General features: G+C 40.4%; 1 protein-coding gene across 1 annotated transcript in view; it reads left to right on the forward strand.

Moving 5' to 3' along the window:
* Positions 1-19,297, forward strand: part of LOC141768257 (integrin alpha-5-like) — a 54,598-nt gene extending 35,301 nt beyond the window's left edge. The window contains exons 19-30 of the mRNA XM_074636410.1: positions 1,183-1,250; positions 7,437-7,587; positions 7,998-8,090; positions 8,374-8,453; positions 10,218-10,298; positions 10,399-10,504; positions 11,668-11,826; positions 11,938-12,045; positions 14,879-14,992; positions 16,116-16,217; positions 16,316-16,438; positions 18,612-19,297. Coding sequence (XP_074492511.1) covers positions 1,183-1,250; positions 7,437-7,587; positions 7,998-8,090; positions 8,374-8,453; positions 10,218-10,298; positions 10,399-10,504; positions 11,668-11,826; positions 11,938-12,045; positions 14,879-14,992; positions 16,116-16,217; positions 16,316-16,438; positions 18,612-18,695 — 1,269 coding nt within the window. The 3' untranslated portion in view covers positions 18,696-19,297. The remainder of the gene's footprint in view (positions 1-1,182; positions 1,251-7,436; positions 7,588-7,997; positions 8,091-8,373; positions 8,454-10,217; positions 10,299-10,398; positions 10,505-11,667; positions 11,827-11,937; positions 12,046-14,878; positions 14,993-16,115; positions 16,218-16,315; positions 16,439-18,611) is intronic.
* The last annotated feature ends 818 nt before the right edge of the window (positions 19,298-20,115 follow it).

Consider the following 20,115-nt stretch of genomic DNA (forward strand, 5'->3'; position numbering starts at 1 on the left):
TTCAAGATTATTACTTTAACTATTACAACGATTCTTAATTTAGATTCTTAATTCGGGAGAGACTGAACATGTTATACGTTTTAGCATGTAATGCCGTAGTCAGTGGTCTACCAGCTATGATTTTGATGCCTGCGTTTTCATCATTTCACATCTTGAAGTTGACCAACAGGCTGACAGCGGGGTGTATATTCCTTTAAGAGCTGGAGGGAAACATGGATCACATGGATCAAACGTATGGGAAGATGAAGAGATGAAAGTGAAAAAGAGATGAAAAGTGGTTGGAAGGGAGGGAAGATAAGTTGGGACTCATCACTTGATCTTAGAAGTATTACAGAGTGTGTGTGCTCCTGTCTGGTTGGTGTTAAATGACCGATAGCCTCTCGATTCCTCAGTGGATGTAAAACCAGGGACTTGGATGAGGAATCTCCACTGAGACACTGTTAACCATTGCCAGGCTGATTCTTTGCTCTCTGTAGCATTCTTTGGGAATCTAATGTTTCCCATATGTTGGGAGAGATGAGGGCAACAATGACACTATGAAGCTACATGGAAGAAATGGTGGAGGGACAAAAAAGAGAGAGTAAAGCAAAGATCTGACGGGACAAGCTGGAAAAAAACAATGTCTCCAAATCAAATCACATTTATCTTTTACTGTGGTTTTTACCAAGTCTTCTGTCACGATAGACTACAGAGCAGATTAAGCCCAACTCTCTTTTTAAAAGTGAGGTTTTCACTCTTTGTGATCGAGGCTTTTCCGCAAAAATGTAATACTTGTTTGGATGGAATTCATCATCCTCTCATTCTCCTAAACCTTCACCATGTTTTCTCTACTCTTCCCTTTGTTCCCACATGTAAAGCACATATTACGTTTATCCCGCAAAACATGAAAGGATGCTGTTTTCACACAACTTCTTGGCATCTGGTTGTTGCAAATATTGTTCACGTTTTGTGCATATATGGAGGAGATGTATAGTCTTTATCCTCTCTTATCCTTTCATTAAATCATGAATCTAGTGTGCAGGCTTCTGTAAACATCCACTTCCTCAAAAGCTTTCCTCTCTCTCCATACCTTTGGACCTTATTCCCTGGATACCTCTCTCTCTCTCTTTCACCCATCATGACCATCCCTCGCTCCTCCCTCTTCCCTCCATTTATCTCTATCCATCTTTCTTTCTTTCTCAGGCCCAGATTCAACTCGATTGTGGAGAGGACAACATCTGCGTCCCTGACCTCAAGCTGGCTGTTTATGGGTGAGAGGAAAATCACGACTCTATTACTTTACCTGATTCAACAAACACAACTGAACCCCCCCCCCCAGTCCTGCTTTGCTAATCTGCCACAGCGTTTTTTTTTTTCGTCTGTGAATGATAAAACACACCAGAAATTCAACGTATACTGAGGAAAGCACTTACATTTGCCATGTGAAACACCCAGCGTGTCTGGTGACTCTTTCCTCTGCTGCACTTGAAGTGATGCATTTTATGTTTCTGTTTTTTGTGGAATGAACAGAAGAAGAACTGCATAGTGAGCATGAGCAGCAGTTGCAGTCCTGGCGGAATACACAAAGTAAACAGCACCACTTACTGGAACCACACACACAAAACAAAATGCCACTGCACGGGCCATACTGTTCAGAGCAGTATTAACGGAGTTATTTGGCCCGATTTAGGAAAGCAAAACAAGCTGTGAACTTGAAATGAAGATGATATGGCTAAGGTGTTAGCAAATACAGTCAGCAGACACAGAGCGACATTAGCATTCATTAGGAGCCATGGTTTGTGACACCAAATGAATGTAAGTCCAATACTCACTCTCCTTTTTGCTCTGTTTTTGGCCTCCTCCAACTGTCGAGGGAAATATCTGCCTCTTCAGCTGATAAATGCTTCAGCATGTTCACTAGCTAGTTGCTAATTTTGTCCGTGTGCTGTTTGCTGCTGAGCAGGTACTGTAGCGTACAGTGGGTTTAAAAAAAGACCGGTGAGAATGAACCAAAACAATAAAGTTGCAGGTCGTAAAACCAAAACAATGAGCTGAGAGGTGCTAAAATGCTCCATAGAGCTGAGGGGAAGTGTAGAGTTGGGTGATATATATTTGGGGTTTATAGTTAGTGTGTGTAATGTATTTGTTGAAATTCTCAATACATCGCAACAGCAATGAATAAATCACATGCTCTGACGAAAAAGAAAAAAAATCTGGTGTCTGTAGCTGTAACTGTAATAAACAAGTCCAATCATTTCATTGGCTGTGCTACCTGCCTGAGCTTACGCTGCCCGTGCACTCGTTGTGCATCACCGGAGTCTTCTACGAGCTGCTAGCTTGACATTTGTGAGTACTAACAGTAGCCGTGTTCATTGTTTATGTTCATAATGATAATTTGGGGGGAGTGGCTTTGCAGGGAGGCCTGAAGGGACGGACTGTCAGTGTTGCCTAATTGGTGACTTTATCTCTAAATTTAGGGACTTCTTCGAGCTAGTTATCAGCTAGTGCTGCTAGCTACTTTGATTGGAAAGGAGTGGACGACACTGGGCTGGGTTTCTCAGTTGGATAATGTTTAAAATCTAGCGTACTCTTACTGATTTCTCCAATGTTACCTACCCAAGCTTTACTCACTACATGCCACCCATTTCACATTACACATAGTCATCAAAACGCTTTGTGTGTGCAGTTCAGAGCAAAACATGGCGCCATGGATGCAGAATTTAATCCAAAATGTATGTAGAATTTTAAACTGAACTGATTTAAGCTGCAGATTGTGTTTTCAGTTCTCTCAACACAGTCAACATGAGCTTCCTCATGCAGTTAGTGACACACATAACAGAGTTTAAGGCTCAGTGATTTACGTGGACACAGGCATCTTTGACTTCTTCAATGGACCAGATATTTTCTAACACAGTCGTTAATCTTTTGGATTGATGATTGAACTGGGAGAGTTTCAATCCGATCCGTAGAAGTGCTCCAACTGAGAGTGACATAATATTGGCTACGGGAAAAATGAATGGGACTTTTATTCTGGAACGAGGGACGCCTGAATGGGGCCGCTGTAATTAAAGACATGATGATAAACTGTGTTGTTTTCTCATGTTGTCTCTGATGAGTGTTGTATAATGGCAGAGAAGTTCTACTTCTTTTATATATATATATGGGTTTTTTTTCCGTGCCTTTATTTGGCAGCCCATGTGTAAAGAGACATGGGGAGAAACAGGGTTATGACAAAGATCCCCCGGCCAGAATCCAATCATGGACGTTATCAATGATTTTAGAGGTCTCGTAAGTATATGATACTGCACAAGGAAAAATGACACAACACAATTCTGCTTCAAAATGTGGTGTTTCCTCCTCAGAGTCCATTATTTTCTATAGTAGGACACCTCAGAGTGCTTTACCACACTTATACCATGGCCACTTAACAACGGATAAAAGAAGGCTGGATGTAAATCTTCAAAAGTTGTTTGTTGGTAGTCAGTTAAAGGTTCACCGCTGAGCTTTTGACCAGTAGTAGTGCAATGGAGCAGCGTTTTTACTAGCAGTTTGATGCATACATGTGTACATGCATCAGGAGGTATGTATGTGTACGCACATTAGCATGAGGACATGATAAACATTTCTATGGATGGTTCCATGTTATTATATCCCTGTGACAACGTAGTCGGGGTTATATAGCGCTCCGCGTGTCCATCCGTCCTTTCGTCCGTTCACGTGTCACACTTTCGTTTCCAGAGCAGAATTCTGAAACTATTTAACTTAGCAACTTCAAATTTGGTAAGGTGGTTGACAGTGTGGTCTAGTTGTGCCTTTTGGGGGACAGAAGTCTAGGGTGCCCTACATTCTTGACATTTATCAAAAAGGGCAAAGCCTTTGGCCCTACTTTAGCAGGGGTCAAGCAGTGAGCGGGTGTACGTGAGCCATGCTCACTTTTGCCTTGTTTCACTGATCCTTATGACACAATAAATAAATGCAGGCTTAAGAATATAAAAAGTCAGCTTTTCATATTTTTTATGAGGAAGTAAATGCATTCAAAAAATGTTTTAAGCCTCAAGGATGTATACATTGAATTTTGATGAGAAAACTGAATGTAAACATTCCTGTCTTTGCTTACAATGCAACACGACAGAGTACCTTTAAACTCAGGGTCAGTTCTTCCAGTGAGTTAACTAGTGATAGTCAATGAAGCATGCTGTGGTTGTCTGCCTTATCTGCAGGGAGAGACATTGAGTTTCGTGATAGATAATCAAAGAGAAGAAGAATGGGAATGATATATCAACAGGATTCTGTGACTCAGAGCATTTAAGACACAAAAGATAAGACATAGTTTACAGCTCATATCTGGAGAAACAGATACAGAGGAAAGATTCACATGTGTTATTGCTAATTAATCATGTATCCTTGTTGGTGAATGGACGTCAGCCAAATATCTGGTAATGTCTCAGCCCATTCACAAAGCGAGCAGCCTCTCTCCTCCCAGCCAGCTCTGTTATGAGGAGTGTTTTGCATTACATGGCCATGTGATTTCTCTTAGCTGCAGAAGCCTCCCACGAAAAACTCAAAGATCTGCATTTGTTTCCACGAACTGGAATGATTCAGCACTTTCACTAAACACAATTTCCCTTCATTGACTGATACTATAAGACACAGCGTTTTTCTCTCGCTAGCCAAAAATTTGCAAACGGTGGGATGTTTGACATTCACAACCCTGTCACTGGTGTCTGAGTTGTATCCTCTGGCTTCAATTATGCTTTTACGAGCTTCATGATCCACCGTTATATTTTCCCAGAGAGTGAACCTCGGTGTTGTTAACATCTCAAACATACGCTCCAGATTTCTGTTTGTTCTCAGCATCTGCTGAGTGTTGGTGTATCAATGTTGCTTCCTCTGCATTCGCTAAACTTGCCCAGGCCTAATTAAAATCATCTGGTGGTTGTCTTACCTAGCGAGGGGTCACTGCGTCCAGACTCTCTGAAGACGGAGGGGGAAGGGGAGAAGGAAACGAGGAATGAGAGAAGAACCCTGATTCTGACCCTCAACCAGACTCCTTTCTCCTCTTTCTGCTCAATAGAAACATGAATTTACCACCACAAAGTGTAGCCGTTGGGGGAGGGCTGGAGTCGGGAGAGTGTCGAGAAGATTTATCACTCTCACTGAAAAGTGTGTTTGCACACAGGGGCGTCTGCTGTGAACATGCGGAATAAGGTGGGGGTCGGTTTCCTGAGACAAATCACAGTGATCAGATTTGGGTCATTTCCCAGGTCAGTCACGGACAGATACACAGGAGGAAATGGCCTTTGGGGACTGTTCTAAAACAGAGATGCATTGTCTGGAAAGACTTCACGTCCCTGCTTTTCATTAAGTTTTACAATTACTTCTTGGGGCATTCTGGTCGTGGCCTGCACCAACAGCAGCAGAGATAAAGCTAACTAAACTGTGCCAACAAATAGAGGCTGTATATGGAAGCTGCTATTTTCAGTCATTTGGATTGTAGTAGATAAAAATATCCTTCTGATGACTGACAAAAAAAAATAGCTGCGTAATAGATACTCATGGGAAATACTACTTTTAAAAATACCTCAAGAAATAAGAGTCTATAGTGTCTACAGTCTGCAATGACAATGCAATCATTCTGATGTTTAGCTGGTATATTTACCATTTTTTTTCCATTTGACGGTGGCACTGATGGTGAAAATTTAAGGGATCTCTAAAGTTATTACCATCGAGTGGTGCAGGAATGAGTCCTGAAACCCAGAAATGAGTTTTGAGCATTTTAGCACTTCCTGTTCCCTCGTCTGGAAGTCAATGGGTTTTTAGTTAGATGCCTGAAATAAGGTCTGTGGTTAACACAAGCTGAAGAGGTTTTAACGTTTTGTTCTACAATATAAAATACGTCAATAAATATTCCACTCATGAATTTTGAAGCTTTTATATGTCTTAAAAAAGGCGGTTGCTAACATGTGGCTAAATGAGACTGTTTGTTTATAGCCTAACGTTAGCTTTTTACTTCTGGCGATTACATTCATGCTTCAAAGTGGTGTTCATTTGTGGAGATTATCTTGCTGAACAAAACGTGTAAATATCATAAACGTGTGTTTGTGACAGAGTTTATTTTCTATAATAATCCAAAACCCAATGGAACAATCCCGTTGGGTTTTTGTCGAGGGAACCAGGGCGATGCTAACTTCCTGGTTGGCCTACAAAAATACGTCATCCCTGGAGCACTCTATTCGACCTGCGGGGGACATGAATGTGTGTGTATCAACTTTCATGATGGTTAATCTAATAGTTCTTGAGACACCAGCCTCGTGGTGGCGCTCGAGGAAAAGTCGAAGATCGCAGGTGATTTATAATCACAAATATCTCTACAAACCTTTGTGGCGATCTATCTGGTAGATGAGGCAGTATTTCACAGTAGAAAGTAAAACGTTTGACCTGCTGATGGCAGATGGTCCTCTGATGAATGGACCGTGAATGTCTGTTCAGAATTTCATGGTGAGCTGTCTAGTAGATGTTTGAGATATTTCAATCTGGACCAAAGTGTTGGGCCAACGTTGTCATCCTGGATGACTAAAACCTTGAATCAAGGTGCTTAATTTTTTTGTTTTTATTCTATTTTATTTAACTTATATATACAGTATATATATATATATATATATACTGTATATATAGTTTTATATTAGCAATGGATCAAATGACTATGTGTAACATGAAAGGGGTGAACCCACATAGAATTATCCTCAGCTCTACGGAGCGTTTAGCAGCTTCCAGCTCATTGTTTTGTTTTTATGGTCCTTGATTTTACTGTTTTGGTTCAACCTCTTATCAGCGTTCGCTTCCAGTCACGACGTAGTATGTGACGGTTGTGTACTAACATGGTTACGTGCTAACGTAGTTTTGTAACAAACATGCTTACTTTAACCCGAGCTGTGATCATTTCCTTAGTCGAACCAAGTCATTTTGTTGCCTAGACCTAACCAAATTGTTCCGTTTCACAACGTAAACCACGTGTTTAAAACTGTGACCGTTTCACAACATTAAATAGAACAATTAAGTGTTTAAAACGGTAGTGTCTAGAAGGTAACCCACAAATTGAAAAAACTCTTGCAAGACTCACTGCCCGACTACTTATCCTAACCTTAACAATTCAAGGTCAATGCATAACCTTAACCATCTTGCGAACGTTTTGCAACTTGTGGGTTACCTCCTTGACACAACCATTTAAAACTGCCACTGTGCGATTGTTAAATAGAACAGTCATGTAAGTCGTTTTAGGAGTCTCTGGCATTCAACCTATTCTGTATAACTCTATAACTCATAACTTATAATAACATTCATTGTGCAGTCGTTGCTGCAATTTGCACCCTTGCATGCATGGACATGCTTAACAGGGTATACTTCTTTTAGTTTGTTTTGTCAACGACCTTGTTGTGCTTGTGGTTCTCCTCTTCCAGTGACCGAGCAGAGGTTTACCTGGGTGATGAAAACTCCCTGAGCCTGACGTTCAATGCCAGGAACGAGGGCGAGGGAGGGGCGTACGAGGCCGAGCTCTACGTGGTGCTTCCCCCCGAGGCCGACTACAGCGGGATAGCACGCAACAACGTGGTGAGGCAGACAACCATCACTGTAACCATATCAGTAATAAGGATTATTTCTTTATTACTGAACTATTATTATTCTCCAACTTAAGTTGAAATAACACTGGCTTTCATAACTATGTACAGCATGTTTCCAACAAAGTAGCACTTGAAAGCAGTGCTGAAAAGCAGCTGATGTGGAAAACCCACATTCCCACCGTATCTGAGCAGAATAAAAACACAGTATAAGAAAACAAAAAACAAAACAGGAGTCATGATGTGGCAGAAAACATCACAATCCTTCATAAAAGTGTCTGTCCAGCTAAACGTCTTGTTTAAAAAAAAAAACAGAAGGCACACTATTTTAGTACGTGTTTAGTTATCCAGTAATCTTAATATCAGAGTTGACAGTATTTGATGTTTTTGTGTCCTCTCCAGAGCTTGACTCAGCTGACGTGCAGCTATGAGGCAGAAAACCAGACCCGCTATCTCGTGTGTGATCTGGGAAACCCCATGAAGTCTGGTACCAGCGTAAGAGCCCACAAAGCCCACATGTTGTCTTTGGCCTTTTTCAGTTTTTGTATCTCGGTACAATTAAGTCGAGTCAAATTGTTCCGGAAGGAGCGTAACTCATACTCAAACCCAAAACGTTTTTGAATTGACGTGATAAAACATACAAAACATAAATCAATCTTTCATGTAGACAAAATATCTCCCTGTGGGATATATCAGACCAGAAGCTGTAAATCAAATGTAATGAAATCTCTTGGTACTTGAGTTAATTGTTTACATTTTTCTGTGGTTCATTTCCTAGTTATGGGCCGGCCTTCGGTTCACTGTGCCCAGACTGAAGGACACTCACAATACTGTTCAGTTTGAGCTCCAAATACGAAGGTAGGTCACTTTTCAGATTCAGTACTATGAGGTGAGATAAGTTCATGTGTTGTATCTGCAAGTCCTTAAAGGTGGAGTCAGTGGTTGCATCAGAAGTGCCACATTAACATGCTAGTATATAAACTAAAACAGTATGTGAGATCTTTTAGTATGTCAGAAACCAATAGTACACAAATTGCATACTTTTATCGGTGAAATATTACAACAGTGCAATGCCGGACACTACAGCATTAAATATCCCATTTTGCAATGCGATAGTGACAACAACGTTGTTGACGGACAGCTCCATAACATCAATAACGCTTCAATAGAGAGAGACCGTATTTTCCGTTAGTCAGGCCTGGTTAAACACAAAGCCCCGCCCCACAGGCGCATCAGCTTTTTCGCCGGACACCGGCCACACGCCTGTAGCGACGCGTCTCGATGTGATCAGCCCCCTTTTTGACTCTCACAAATTGTTGTTTTTTGTCACATGAGGTAGGTACGGGTTACCGTGGTTACACGTCTCCTACCGGCAAGGATGCTCTCAGGAAGTGACGACTTAAATTACTTCTCAGTGTGTCCGAAAATATACAAACTACTGTTTACTCACAAAAAAAGCATGTTGAACGATGCAGTGCATAGTATGCGATTTCGGACAGAAAGATTGTTGATATTTGAGCTCAACACCCAAACAAACACATCCCCCATCCATATTTACCATCCCTCTCGCTCCAACTGCCTTTGTCTTTATACATCCATCGGCACGAGCATGAATGCCCCCCTGTGGCTGATTGGCTAGAATAGTGTTGTGTGGCTCATGGTACGTGTCCAAAGGATCCGTCCTTTCCACGCTTCCCATTCATAAGAAGCTGTGAAATGAATTCTGGGTTAGCGTGGCGGCGCGATTCAAGAGACAGAGCGTCACGACGGCCGTTCCTCATTTGCATAAAGTTGAGGGCTAGTCTACTTTATGCAAAATCACGGGCGTCCGACGCGACTCGCCGCCTCTCCAAACTCCCGAGAATCTTTTAAAATAAACGCTGTCGATCCAAAATAAAGACAGATTCATCAACATGGATTATTTCTCTCCTCAAATGTTTTCAGAAACACATTTCGGTGAACTATTTTCGTGAAATAAGAGACGAAAGTTTCCAAACGAGCCTCCATACTGTTTCCTGTTTGAAAGCTTTGGAGCAGCAGCCCACGGAGGGAAAGCGTTCGTCCAATCAGGTGCCGAGTGTGTTGTGTCTAGTGGCAGACCACCAAGTGTCCAATGCTGTGAAGCGGCGCGTCCTCTCGTGATGAAAAACGCCCCGGTGGACACGTACCATTAGTCTGAGCCACAGAGCCAGGGCATGTAACAATGTTATGCAAGTATATGTTTAATTTAGTTTCATTTCGAAGCAGCTACGATTTCTTTTAAGTCTTAAAATCCAGATTCTTTTTATTTTTTTAAAGCTACATTTAGTATATAAATTAACGTTTTTTATATTTGTTGGTATCAATATTTGTTATTTTCTGTTAAAAATAATTGTGACCATCGTCTGCCGAGGCGATACTCGCACTGAACGTTCCCCGAAGTTGAACTCCACGCAAATGCAAAAGATGCGAATTTGCTTTGTAGGAAGCAAATGGTTTTTTTTGCCCTTTCGCTCGCGTAGAATGGGAGTGAACGGGAGGAACATGTTAATGTCGAACATGTGTGACCGTGCTTTACATTGTTTCGCCAGGCGATGAATAAATGTTGTTCCTGAAAGATCTTTTTTTGTCTTTTTGTTGTAGTAAAAATGCGAATAACTCAGAGAGCGAGGTGGTGCTGTTTGAGCTGGAGGTGGCCGCGATGGCTGACGTCATTCTGCAAGGGTGAGGCTTCACGGTCAACTCTTCCACTACGTCATTACATTACTGTATCATCGTATCATCATTCTTATCTTTGTGGATCCTCTGTGTTTTTCTGTTGCAGTGTTTCTCGACCAGACAAAGTCGTCTTTCCTCCTCCCAACTGGAAAGTGAGTCAGAGTCTGAGAGAAGAGCAGGATGTCGGCCCGGAGCTTCAGCAGGTCTACGAGGTACACCGACACACTTCTTAAAACATTTCTGTTTTCAGTTTTAGATTAAAAGGCGGGTAAACTAACATTTCTGTTGAGTGATTATTAAAGGACTGTATCAAAATTGTAATTATTATTATTGTAATTTTTATTTTTGCTGAAGGGAGGGAAGTCTAAACAGGGAAGGGTCTTTATTTATTTTTCTTCCCCCATATTTAGATTTTATTTCAGCTTTCCTTTGTGAGATTTATTATATTATAAAAAGAGATCAAATACATAACATTATTTTCCTCACCACAATCAAACAATTAGTTAACAATTGGCTGAAAGGTGAGGGGGTGATGAAAACACCACTGTCATGAAAAATAATATTAGGAAATTAAAAAAAAAATAATTAGGAAATATGACATTAGGAAATAAAAAGTAACATGAAATTCAATTTAAATTCAATTCAATTTATTTTTATAGTTATCTCAAAACACTTTTCACATAGAGCAGGTCTAGACTGTTCTCTTTAATTTAGAAACCCAACAAGAGATCCCCCATGAGCATGCATTTAATAATAATAATAAAAGTGTCATTGGGAAAAATTGCGAAACCAAAATTTCTAATATGAAATAAAAATGAACCCCTTTAAAACCGCTATGAAAATAAAGCAGTATACGTATAACATTTCATAATAATGAGATGAGTTTTAATAGTTTCTTAAGTTATTTCACAAAATATTGGTTTATTTATATATTATACAGAATTTATTCTAATGACTACTTATTTTATATTTATTAATTCATGTAATATTGAACATTTTTGGGGCTCTGTAATAAATATATTGCTTTGAGATGGTAGGATATTGCAGTTTTTTTCTAAGTCAAGGGGAGGTTCCAAAATAAAAACACCACAGCAAATAAATAATAATAATAAAATAAATACAATTGCTTATTTTTATAAAATAAAATATGGCACTCAGCCCCCCTCCCCACCCGAGTAACGTTTGTACAGTCCTGAAGACAAACACAAATCCATTATATCGCAAGAGAATGTGTTTATAACCTGCATCAGGACGTACAATGTTGCTGCGCTCCATGAAGATTCATTTCACCATAGAAGCCATTTGTGTTTCTTAAGCAGGTTTTTGTAAAAACAGCAAAAAAAGCAAAAGTTTAAACTGAATGTGTCTCTTCCAGTTGGTGAATAACGGTCCCAGTGTGGTCAGCCAGTCCACGTTACAGGTGAGATGTCCTCTGAGGGCTCACGGCCACGAGCTGCTCTACCCTGTGGAGGTGGTCACTGAGGGGCCGCTCAGCTGCTCCTCCAAACACACCTTCAATGCACTGAAACTCAAGGTGAGGACACACACACTTAAACACAGCTCGGTTGGCACGGTGAGACCATTAAAGACCTTGAACGGTTGATTGTGTTTGTTAATGACTGCGTCGATGTCTTTGTGTATGCAGCTCCAGCCTCCAGCAGCAGAGGCGTCCACGTCACTGACGTCCAGAACGGAGCACCACATCCGGAGGAGGGAAGTCTACAGAGACCTCCTGGCTGAACAAGGAAACCTGGTGAGACAACGTGGAAAGAATAGGGAGTTTTCTCCGTGTCCGTGTTTCTCCGTGGACACAGTTCATTTACAGGTGCACGCACTGTTTCTATTGACTTCGCTGATTTAGCATTGCACTCTTATAACACTGTCACACTTGTGACGGACAGGTAAAAAAGCAGAACCAGAGATATCATCTTTTTTTATTCCACTCATTCTTCTTCCTCGTCAAAACCTGGGGCCAACATTACCCACAATGCAATCCGGCCACCGACAGTTCAGTGGGATATTCGGGTGTGTTTAGGCAACAATAGTCGTGTTTCCATTCAATTGTCAGGTGCTGCGTCTGCTGCCTGCTTCACACCCACTGCTACCATCGATATCATCAGCCTCTTTATTATTATTAGTATTAGTTATACTTCTATTATTATTACAGCTATTAATTCTGATAGTTATATTCATGGAGATATATTCATAAGTCATGGAGACACGTTAAATAAACACTTGCGTTGTTGCCACAATTCAACAAGTTGCTCCTCTCATCTCTGAGCTCCATCCTACTACTACTTTATGCTTCAGGTTGAGCATTAGCTCATGCTTTAGCTGCGGCCGCCATGACGGCGGTGGTTGTCCTTCCTTCTTCAGTCAGCTTGGTTCTCTATTGGCTGTCGTTCTTTCCCACGTGACTGCGTCATCAGCTGTCCTCGGGGTTCCCCACACACAACAGGAGATCCCATTATGAATATTGAACATGTTTAATATTTACCAGGCCAGGATGGACTTCTGAGCCGATCGGAGGATGTAAAAAAAACTCTTAACATACCTCACACCACAAGAACATCTGGATCTTTAGAACCATCAAACAATCAGGGCTTTGTTGACGATCGTCAGGATGGCAGGAGGAGGGAATCAGGCCCAAAATCCTCTTGATTCTCGTATCGTGTGTACCCGGCATTAGCCGGTTTCGAATTGTAAACTGACAAAATAACCCATTTTGGGTGTATTTACCTTTTCTTCTCTAACTTGCTGAGAACAGTTGTTCCTCATCAGGACAGAGGAGTTGCCTCCATGTGTCCCATAAAAACCCCGGGAGGTGTTTGTTTTTCTCTTTCTCTTTCCTCCTCGACTCAGCATGTGGAGGGAATCAACACACCACAACTGAGGCTCTTGTGCTGGGTGTTCGGTCCCACCGGGTTCCTTATGGGAGTGTGTTTTCATTAGTGTGTGTGGCCTGAAGTGTAATGTGACTTTTGTTTTTGTGCGGGCTCTGCACATTCATGTAGTACATTTAAACCAATCGTAGGAAGAGGTAACACTGGATTGTAATGACATCATTTCTTTCAACAGAGGAAATGGGAATAGATATAATGAGGTCTGTTCAACATCGCCTGCTGCTCGCTGTAATTGTTTGTGAGATGAAGTTAATTAGGTTTGAGATTTACTGAGTTGCTTTTGTGCGTCCTGCGTCACTGACTCTAATGTCTGAGAGCTAATCTCTTATGGTATTTTTTTAAATTGGAGAATCTAACCACGTGTTGAAGATGTTTCCAAACATCCATGCTCCACTGTTTGAAAGTTTGATGTTAGTTTCCGTATTGAAATGACTTTTGACTGACTTTTTTGACATGTTCACGTCCAGAGCGTAATATGCAAAATAAACATTCAAGACATGTTATTCAGGTTTATTTCTTTGAGACAGTTTAATGTGTCACTGGAGTGATATCCTAGCCTGGTTCCAGATCTTTAAATTGATTAGTTCAGCGTTTTGTGTAGAATGAATGAAGTGAAAAGAAATAGCAAAGCTCTCTAGATTTAGGGATTTTTGGAGCTAGTGCTGCTAGCTGCTTCCATTGGAAAGGAGTTGACAACACTGGGCTGGGTTTTTCGGTTGGATCATTTTTAAAATCTAGTATACTTTTGCTAGTTTCTGAGCATTACCGCCCCTAGCTTTAAGTATCACAATTACAGCTCAAATCACCTCATACCTAGTTTGGCATTTCTGTACTGCTATTTCTCGTCACTTATCGGCCAACATGTACACCGATACCAATATATATCTGCAGTAAACTCATATCGGCTCTGTATTTAAAGGACCAGTCTGTAACAATTAGGGGGTTCTTTTGGCAGAAATTAAATCAAATATTAATAACAATATTTTCTTTAGTGTACATTCACCTGATAATAAGAGTCGTTGCGTTTTCCTTACCTTAGAATGAGCCGCATATATCTACGTACGGAGCGGGTCCTCTTCACGGAGCCAGCTGCCATGTTTCTACAGTAGCCCAGAACGGACAAACCACTGTGTTAAATTTTCCTGTTTGGGTCGGAGTCAGTAATGTTACTTGCTCCCGTCGTCGCCGCCGCTCTCTCTCTCTTGCTTCACCACTCATTTCCCACGTACACACACACTCTACGCACTGGCTCTACTCCAAATGACCTACTGGCTCTAGAGAGGGACATTCATGCTTTTGCACCGTAACTCTCCAACACGCTTGGCACATGGGAGAGGCTTCAGTTGGTTGCAATCTTCTCACCTCACTGCTAGATACCAACAGATCCTACACACTGCTCCTTTAAGGCACATTTTAATAATGAAGATGCGGTATGGATTTATCTTTTAAAATGGATAGGCATGTGTAGTGTTTTCAAATCAATATTGTGCCGTGACTTGTCTATTATTTTTTAAAATGTATGGGAATAATTATTTTATATTTTATGATTCCTGCAGAAGAAGCTGCTAGAAATCATTTTGGTTTGATACTTCTTGGCCAGTCCATTGATGAAAATCAACAGTGCTGGATGCTCCGTTATCTGTGTGTTACTGTGTGTCTGACTGTGTCTCCGTCCCTCCGTAGACCTGCTCTACGGTGCAGTGCTGGCAGCTGCAGTGTGACGTCGGGCTGCTGGAGAGAGGTGCCAGCGTTATCCTGACTGTTCGCTCCAGACTGTGGGCTGAAACCTTCATCGAGGTGAGACAACAGCACTCTCTGCTCTACAGCGCAGGTCCATATGTGATCCGTTAGGACAGGAAACTGGAGTCAGACTGGATGAGAAAAGCAGCATAAAGTCAGAACGTCTGTGTTCCTATACTGCCCTCTGTCAGGCAGGTCATCAAACAACAGTTACTCCACACTACATGCTAATTCTATACATGTATTTACTACACTATATTTACACATTTTCATAGTATATTTTAGCAGTTATAATACCAGTAAACAATACAGCATGTCCACTGACAGTTCTCAAGGACAAATCAAAACGGTCTCCCAAAGACAACATTTTTTACTGCCATCTTCTGTTTTTGTCTTTTATTAACGCTTTATTTATAGAGATTTTATTTTTCCATTTATCAGACAAGACACTGACATAAATGATCATCTCAAGGTAAAAATATGTGCAAGATAAGGAATACTGTGAAGAAAGAAAACAAAACAACACCATCCAAAACAGACAGATCACAAAAATAACAACCGTATTTATTTATTTATTGTTTTGTTTTTTTCTGTGAGTTTTGTTTTGTATTTTTTTATCCTTTAATTTTTCCTTGTTTTTATTTTATTATATATTTTTTCTTGTTTTGTATTTTGTTTCTGTGTGTTTTGTTTTGTTTACATTTTTTGTACTTTAATCTTTATTATTTATTTATTTTAATTTTTTCAAAGATAATTTTTTTTGGGCATTTTCAAGCCTTTATTGATAGGACAGTGGACAGTTTAGAAAGGGGGAGAGAGAGAAGGGGCTACATGGCGTTGTCCTGGGTAGAATTAGTATGTAGGATATATTAAACGGTATGGGGCCTTAGACAGGATGATTGAATATGATTCTGTTTGATGAATTACACATCTTTTGTACAACTTATTAGTGGATTTTATCAGTTTTACGCTAGTGTTGTTGTACAGTAGTTATCACGCTGAAGTCTATTTCATGCAGTGTTGGGCAAATTACTCAGGAAGTTTAGTAAGTTACTTTTTACTTATTATTCCTTTAAAAAGTAATATTACTTTATTTATTACTTGGTATCAAAGGTATTTCGTTATGTTAGCTGTTATGTTATTATATCACTCTGCTATATAACTGTTTGTTTGTCCACAGAGGTCCTATAAGCAGTATGTTCTGGAGTGCTCTGTTCAGTACCAGGTGGACAGGATGCCTTATTCTATTCCTCCCAAATTCAAACCGTCAGGATCCAAAAAGGTATTTCTTTATTGGATTGTTTTTTTATATTTACATGTGAATGTCAGTGAAAGGTGGTGCGGAGACTCACCTGTATGATGTGGTTTCCTGTTGTTCAGGTGGTGACGGCTGTGATGTGGAACAAGCCGGAGAGTCCGTTTCCTGTCCCAGTGTGGATCATCATCCTGGCTATTCTAGCTGGGTTGCTGTTACTCGCCCTGCTCATTTATCTACTATACAAGGTAACAAGCAGATAACTCACCCTGCTTATACAAGAAAATCACAGTTTCTGACTGTCTGAAATGTGTTAAAATGTTGTATAAGGACACCTCAGGTACAGTTTGAATGGGGGTTAGTTGGTGTTACTACACAGAGCAAAATGACACAGGTCCACCTGGCACAGAGCCTCTGTTGGAAGGGACTGTTAGCATTTCTTGTTGGAAAATCACAAGACAGAAAACCACTACAAAGACATGCAAAACCACTACAAAGAGACACAAAACCACTAAAAAGCTGGCAAAACCACAGAGATATAAAACCACCACAAACAGATGCAAAACCATCACAAAGAGACACAAAACCACAACAAACAGATACAAAACCACCACAAAGAGACACAAAACCACAACAAACAGATGCAAAACCACCACAAAGAGACACAAAACCACAACAAACAGATACAAAACCACCACAAAGAGACACAAAACCACAACAAACAGATGCAAAACCACTTCAAAGAGACAGAGAGCGACTCCAAAGAAACGCAAAACCACTACAAAGAGACACAGAACCACTACAAAGACATGCAAAACCACCACAAAGAGACACAAAACCACTACAAAAGACACACAAAACCACTACAAATACATGCTAAAAAACACCAAGAGAGACACAAACCACCACAAAGACATGCAAAACTACTACAACGAGACACAAAACCACCACAAAGACATGCAAAACTACTACAAAGAGACACAAAACCACCACAAAGACATGCAAAACTACTACAAAGAGACACAATACCGTTACAAAGACATGCAAAACCACCACAAACAGATGCAAAAACACAACAAAGAGACAGAGAGCGACTGCAAAGAAACGCAAAACAACTACAAAGAGACACAAAACCACTATAAAGACGTGCAAAACCACCACAAAGAGACAAAAAAACACTACAAAGACACAAAAAAACACTACAAAGACATGCAAAACCACCACAAAGACATGCAAAACCACCACAAAGACATGCAAAACTACTACAAAGAGACACAATACCATTACAAAGACATGCAAAACCACCACAAACAGATGCAAAAACACAACAAAGAGACAGAGAGCGACTGCAAAGAAACGCAAAACGACTACAAGGAGACACAGAACCACCACAAAGACATGCAAAGAGTCACAAAAAGACCGCAAATAGACACAACATGATTACAAAGAGATGCAAAACATCCACAAAGGACTACAAAACAACCACAGAGAGACACAAAACGACTACTCTGTCGCAAAATAACTACAAAGAGACACAGAACGACCACAAAGAGATGCAAATCCACTACAAAGAGACACACAATACAAATAACAACGATGATGCAAATAGACACAACATGATTACAAAGAAACACAAAACGACCAAAGAGAGACACCAAATGACTAGAAAGAGACACAAAATAACGACAGAGATGCAATACGACTACAAAGACACGTAAGATGACTAGAAAGAGACACAACGACAAAAAAGACATGCAAAATGACTAAAAAGAGACAGATGAAAAATGATCACAAAGTAACACAAAGAATCACAAGGAGGAACAAAATGTCCACAAACAGACAGAAAATGTCCACACAGAAAGAGACACAAAAGGACTACAACCGGCGTGGCCGTGTCACTTGGTTTCGTGTCTCTTTCAGTCTGGCTGTCTTGCTCCTATCTCGCGTGGGTGGAGGACCTTTTACACGTCTTTGCCCGCCCCTTTGTCTCATGCTTCCTGATTTGGGATGATGTACATCTTAAACAATGCTTTGCTGTGAAACCAGTTGTCCTCCAGGGACAAAATAAAGCTGACAGTTGAAGTTGAACTCGATAAAATATGTTTTAGCTCAGAAAAGAGTAAAATATGAAATCAACAAACTTCTTTTTTCAATTATGGTGTTACAAAGGGTACTTTTTGAATGTGATTGTAGTCTATATGTTGTGTGTTGATGCATATTTATATTGCATTTGACTTACTGAGTATATACGGAGTCTGCTCCACTGAAATCAGCTTTTATAACACAACCCAACCATGCTCTGATGGGCCAACGTCAGAGCAAAACATAATAATACTCACTTCTACAGATATCCCCTTACAGTCCAGACTTATTCTCAGATTGATTTCTATCTGATCTTCCTCCCTCCACGTTTCCCTCCAGATGGGCTTCTTCAAAAGGTCGGATCCGTACGGTACGACCATGGAGAAGGCCCAGCTCAAACCCCAGGCGTCCTCTGAAGCTTAGCTCCAGGAAGGAGCCTCCCCTGCAGCTGTTCCTAAGAACTGGAATCATCATCTCATTCCCAAACAAGTAAGGAAACGAACGATAAGCAGGCAACCCATTTATGAAGGGACAGTTATGGGTGCTGCATCACTGGATCTGCACTAAAATGCCAAAGCAGGAAAGACTACAAGGGTCATGCAGCTGAAATATGCACTGCTGTTTTGGACATGAATCAGAAGCTCATCGGAATATACTCTTTGTATTGTGTTGACCGGGAAAAGATGCACCTCCAACAAAAGGCACTAACGCTACAGCATTTCTTCATTCCTTAAAGGTGTTTAAAGCCGTGTTTGCAGCCCCAGTGTTTCTTGAAAACGTCTGCCTTTGTATGATTTATACACCACTCTTTATTTATGGCACAGTGTTATTTTCCTTATTGGTTGTTGAATGTTGTACTGTACTGTCTGCAGGACAATCCTGATGAAACTGCAATGTTTAACTTGAATCATTCCTCTCCCATATTGGGAGGTATTTCGTGTCATGTTGTGATGTATGTAATGCGTTCATTGTGTTGTGACCCGTTGGTGTTGTGGCCCAGAATAAAGCCTAATTTTGTATACCCACTCACGATGTTATCTATGTGCTAGTAACCTAATAACCACTGAAATACAATAACATCATGTACATTCAGACTTGATATTTTTTCACCATTTAACACTAAACAACAGCATCATAGTCTTTGTAGTCTGGAATAAACATCGCAGATTTTTTATCTCAGGTTTCGAGATTTCATTTGATCTGTAACTGCGTTTATCAGTTCTCCATAAAAAACTGCATTTACTCTACTCTACTACATTACCGCCCTCTGCAGGTGGTAGATGTTACTACAACTATACAGGCAAAAATGTCTTTATCCTGATATTGAATTGTTTGGCCAGTTTTCCAGTTAAAAAATGAGAGTAATTAAAGTAGGTATAATAAGAAAATGACATGTACTGTATGTGACGGCCTCAGGGTTGGCCCTATCTTGTCCTTCGCTGTGTTTTCCCTTTTCCTCCAGGATGTTGATGGGGGGAGTTGAGACCTCGTCAGAGATGCAGCACACCTGAGCAGGCTATTATCAGGCTAATATCTTTAAAGGTCCCATATTGTAAAAAGTGAGATTTTCATGACTTTTATATTATAATGCAGGTTTAAGTGCTTTATAAATACTGTGAAAGTATCGAAGCGCTTATAATACGGAGTAATACACACAGCCCGTATTCAGAAATTGTGCGTTTGAAACAAGCCGCAGGATTTCTGTCCATTTGTGATGTCACAAATATACAATATATATATATCATTACACGGTTTTAAACGTAAACATTCTAAATGTGTCCCAGTTTATTTCCTGTTGCAGTGTATGTAAATAACATCAGCTGACAGGAAGTAAACAAGGACC

Source organism: Sebastes fasciatus, chromosome 1, assembly GCF_043250625.1.
Source record: "Sebastes fasciatus isolate fSebFas1 chromosome 1, fSebFas1.pri, whole genome shotgun sequence".
NCBI classification, from domain to species: Eukaryota; Metazoa; Chordata; class Actinopteri; order Perciformes; family Sebastidae; genus Sebastes; species Sebastes fasciatus.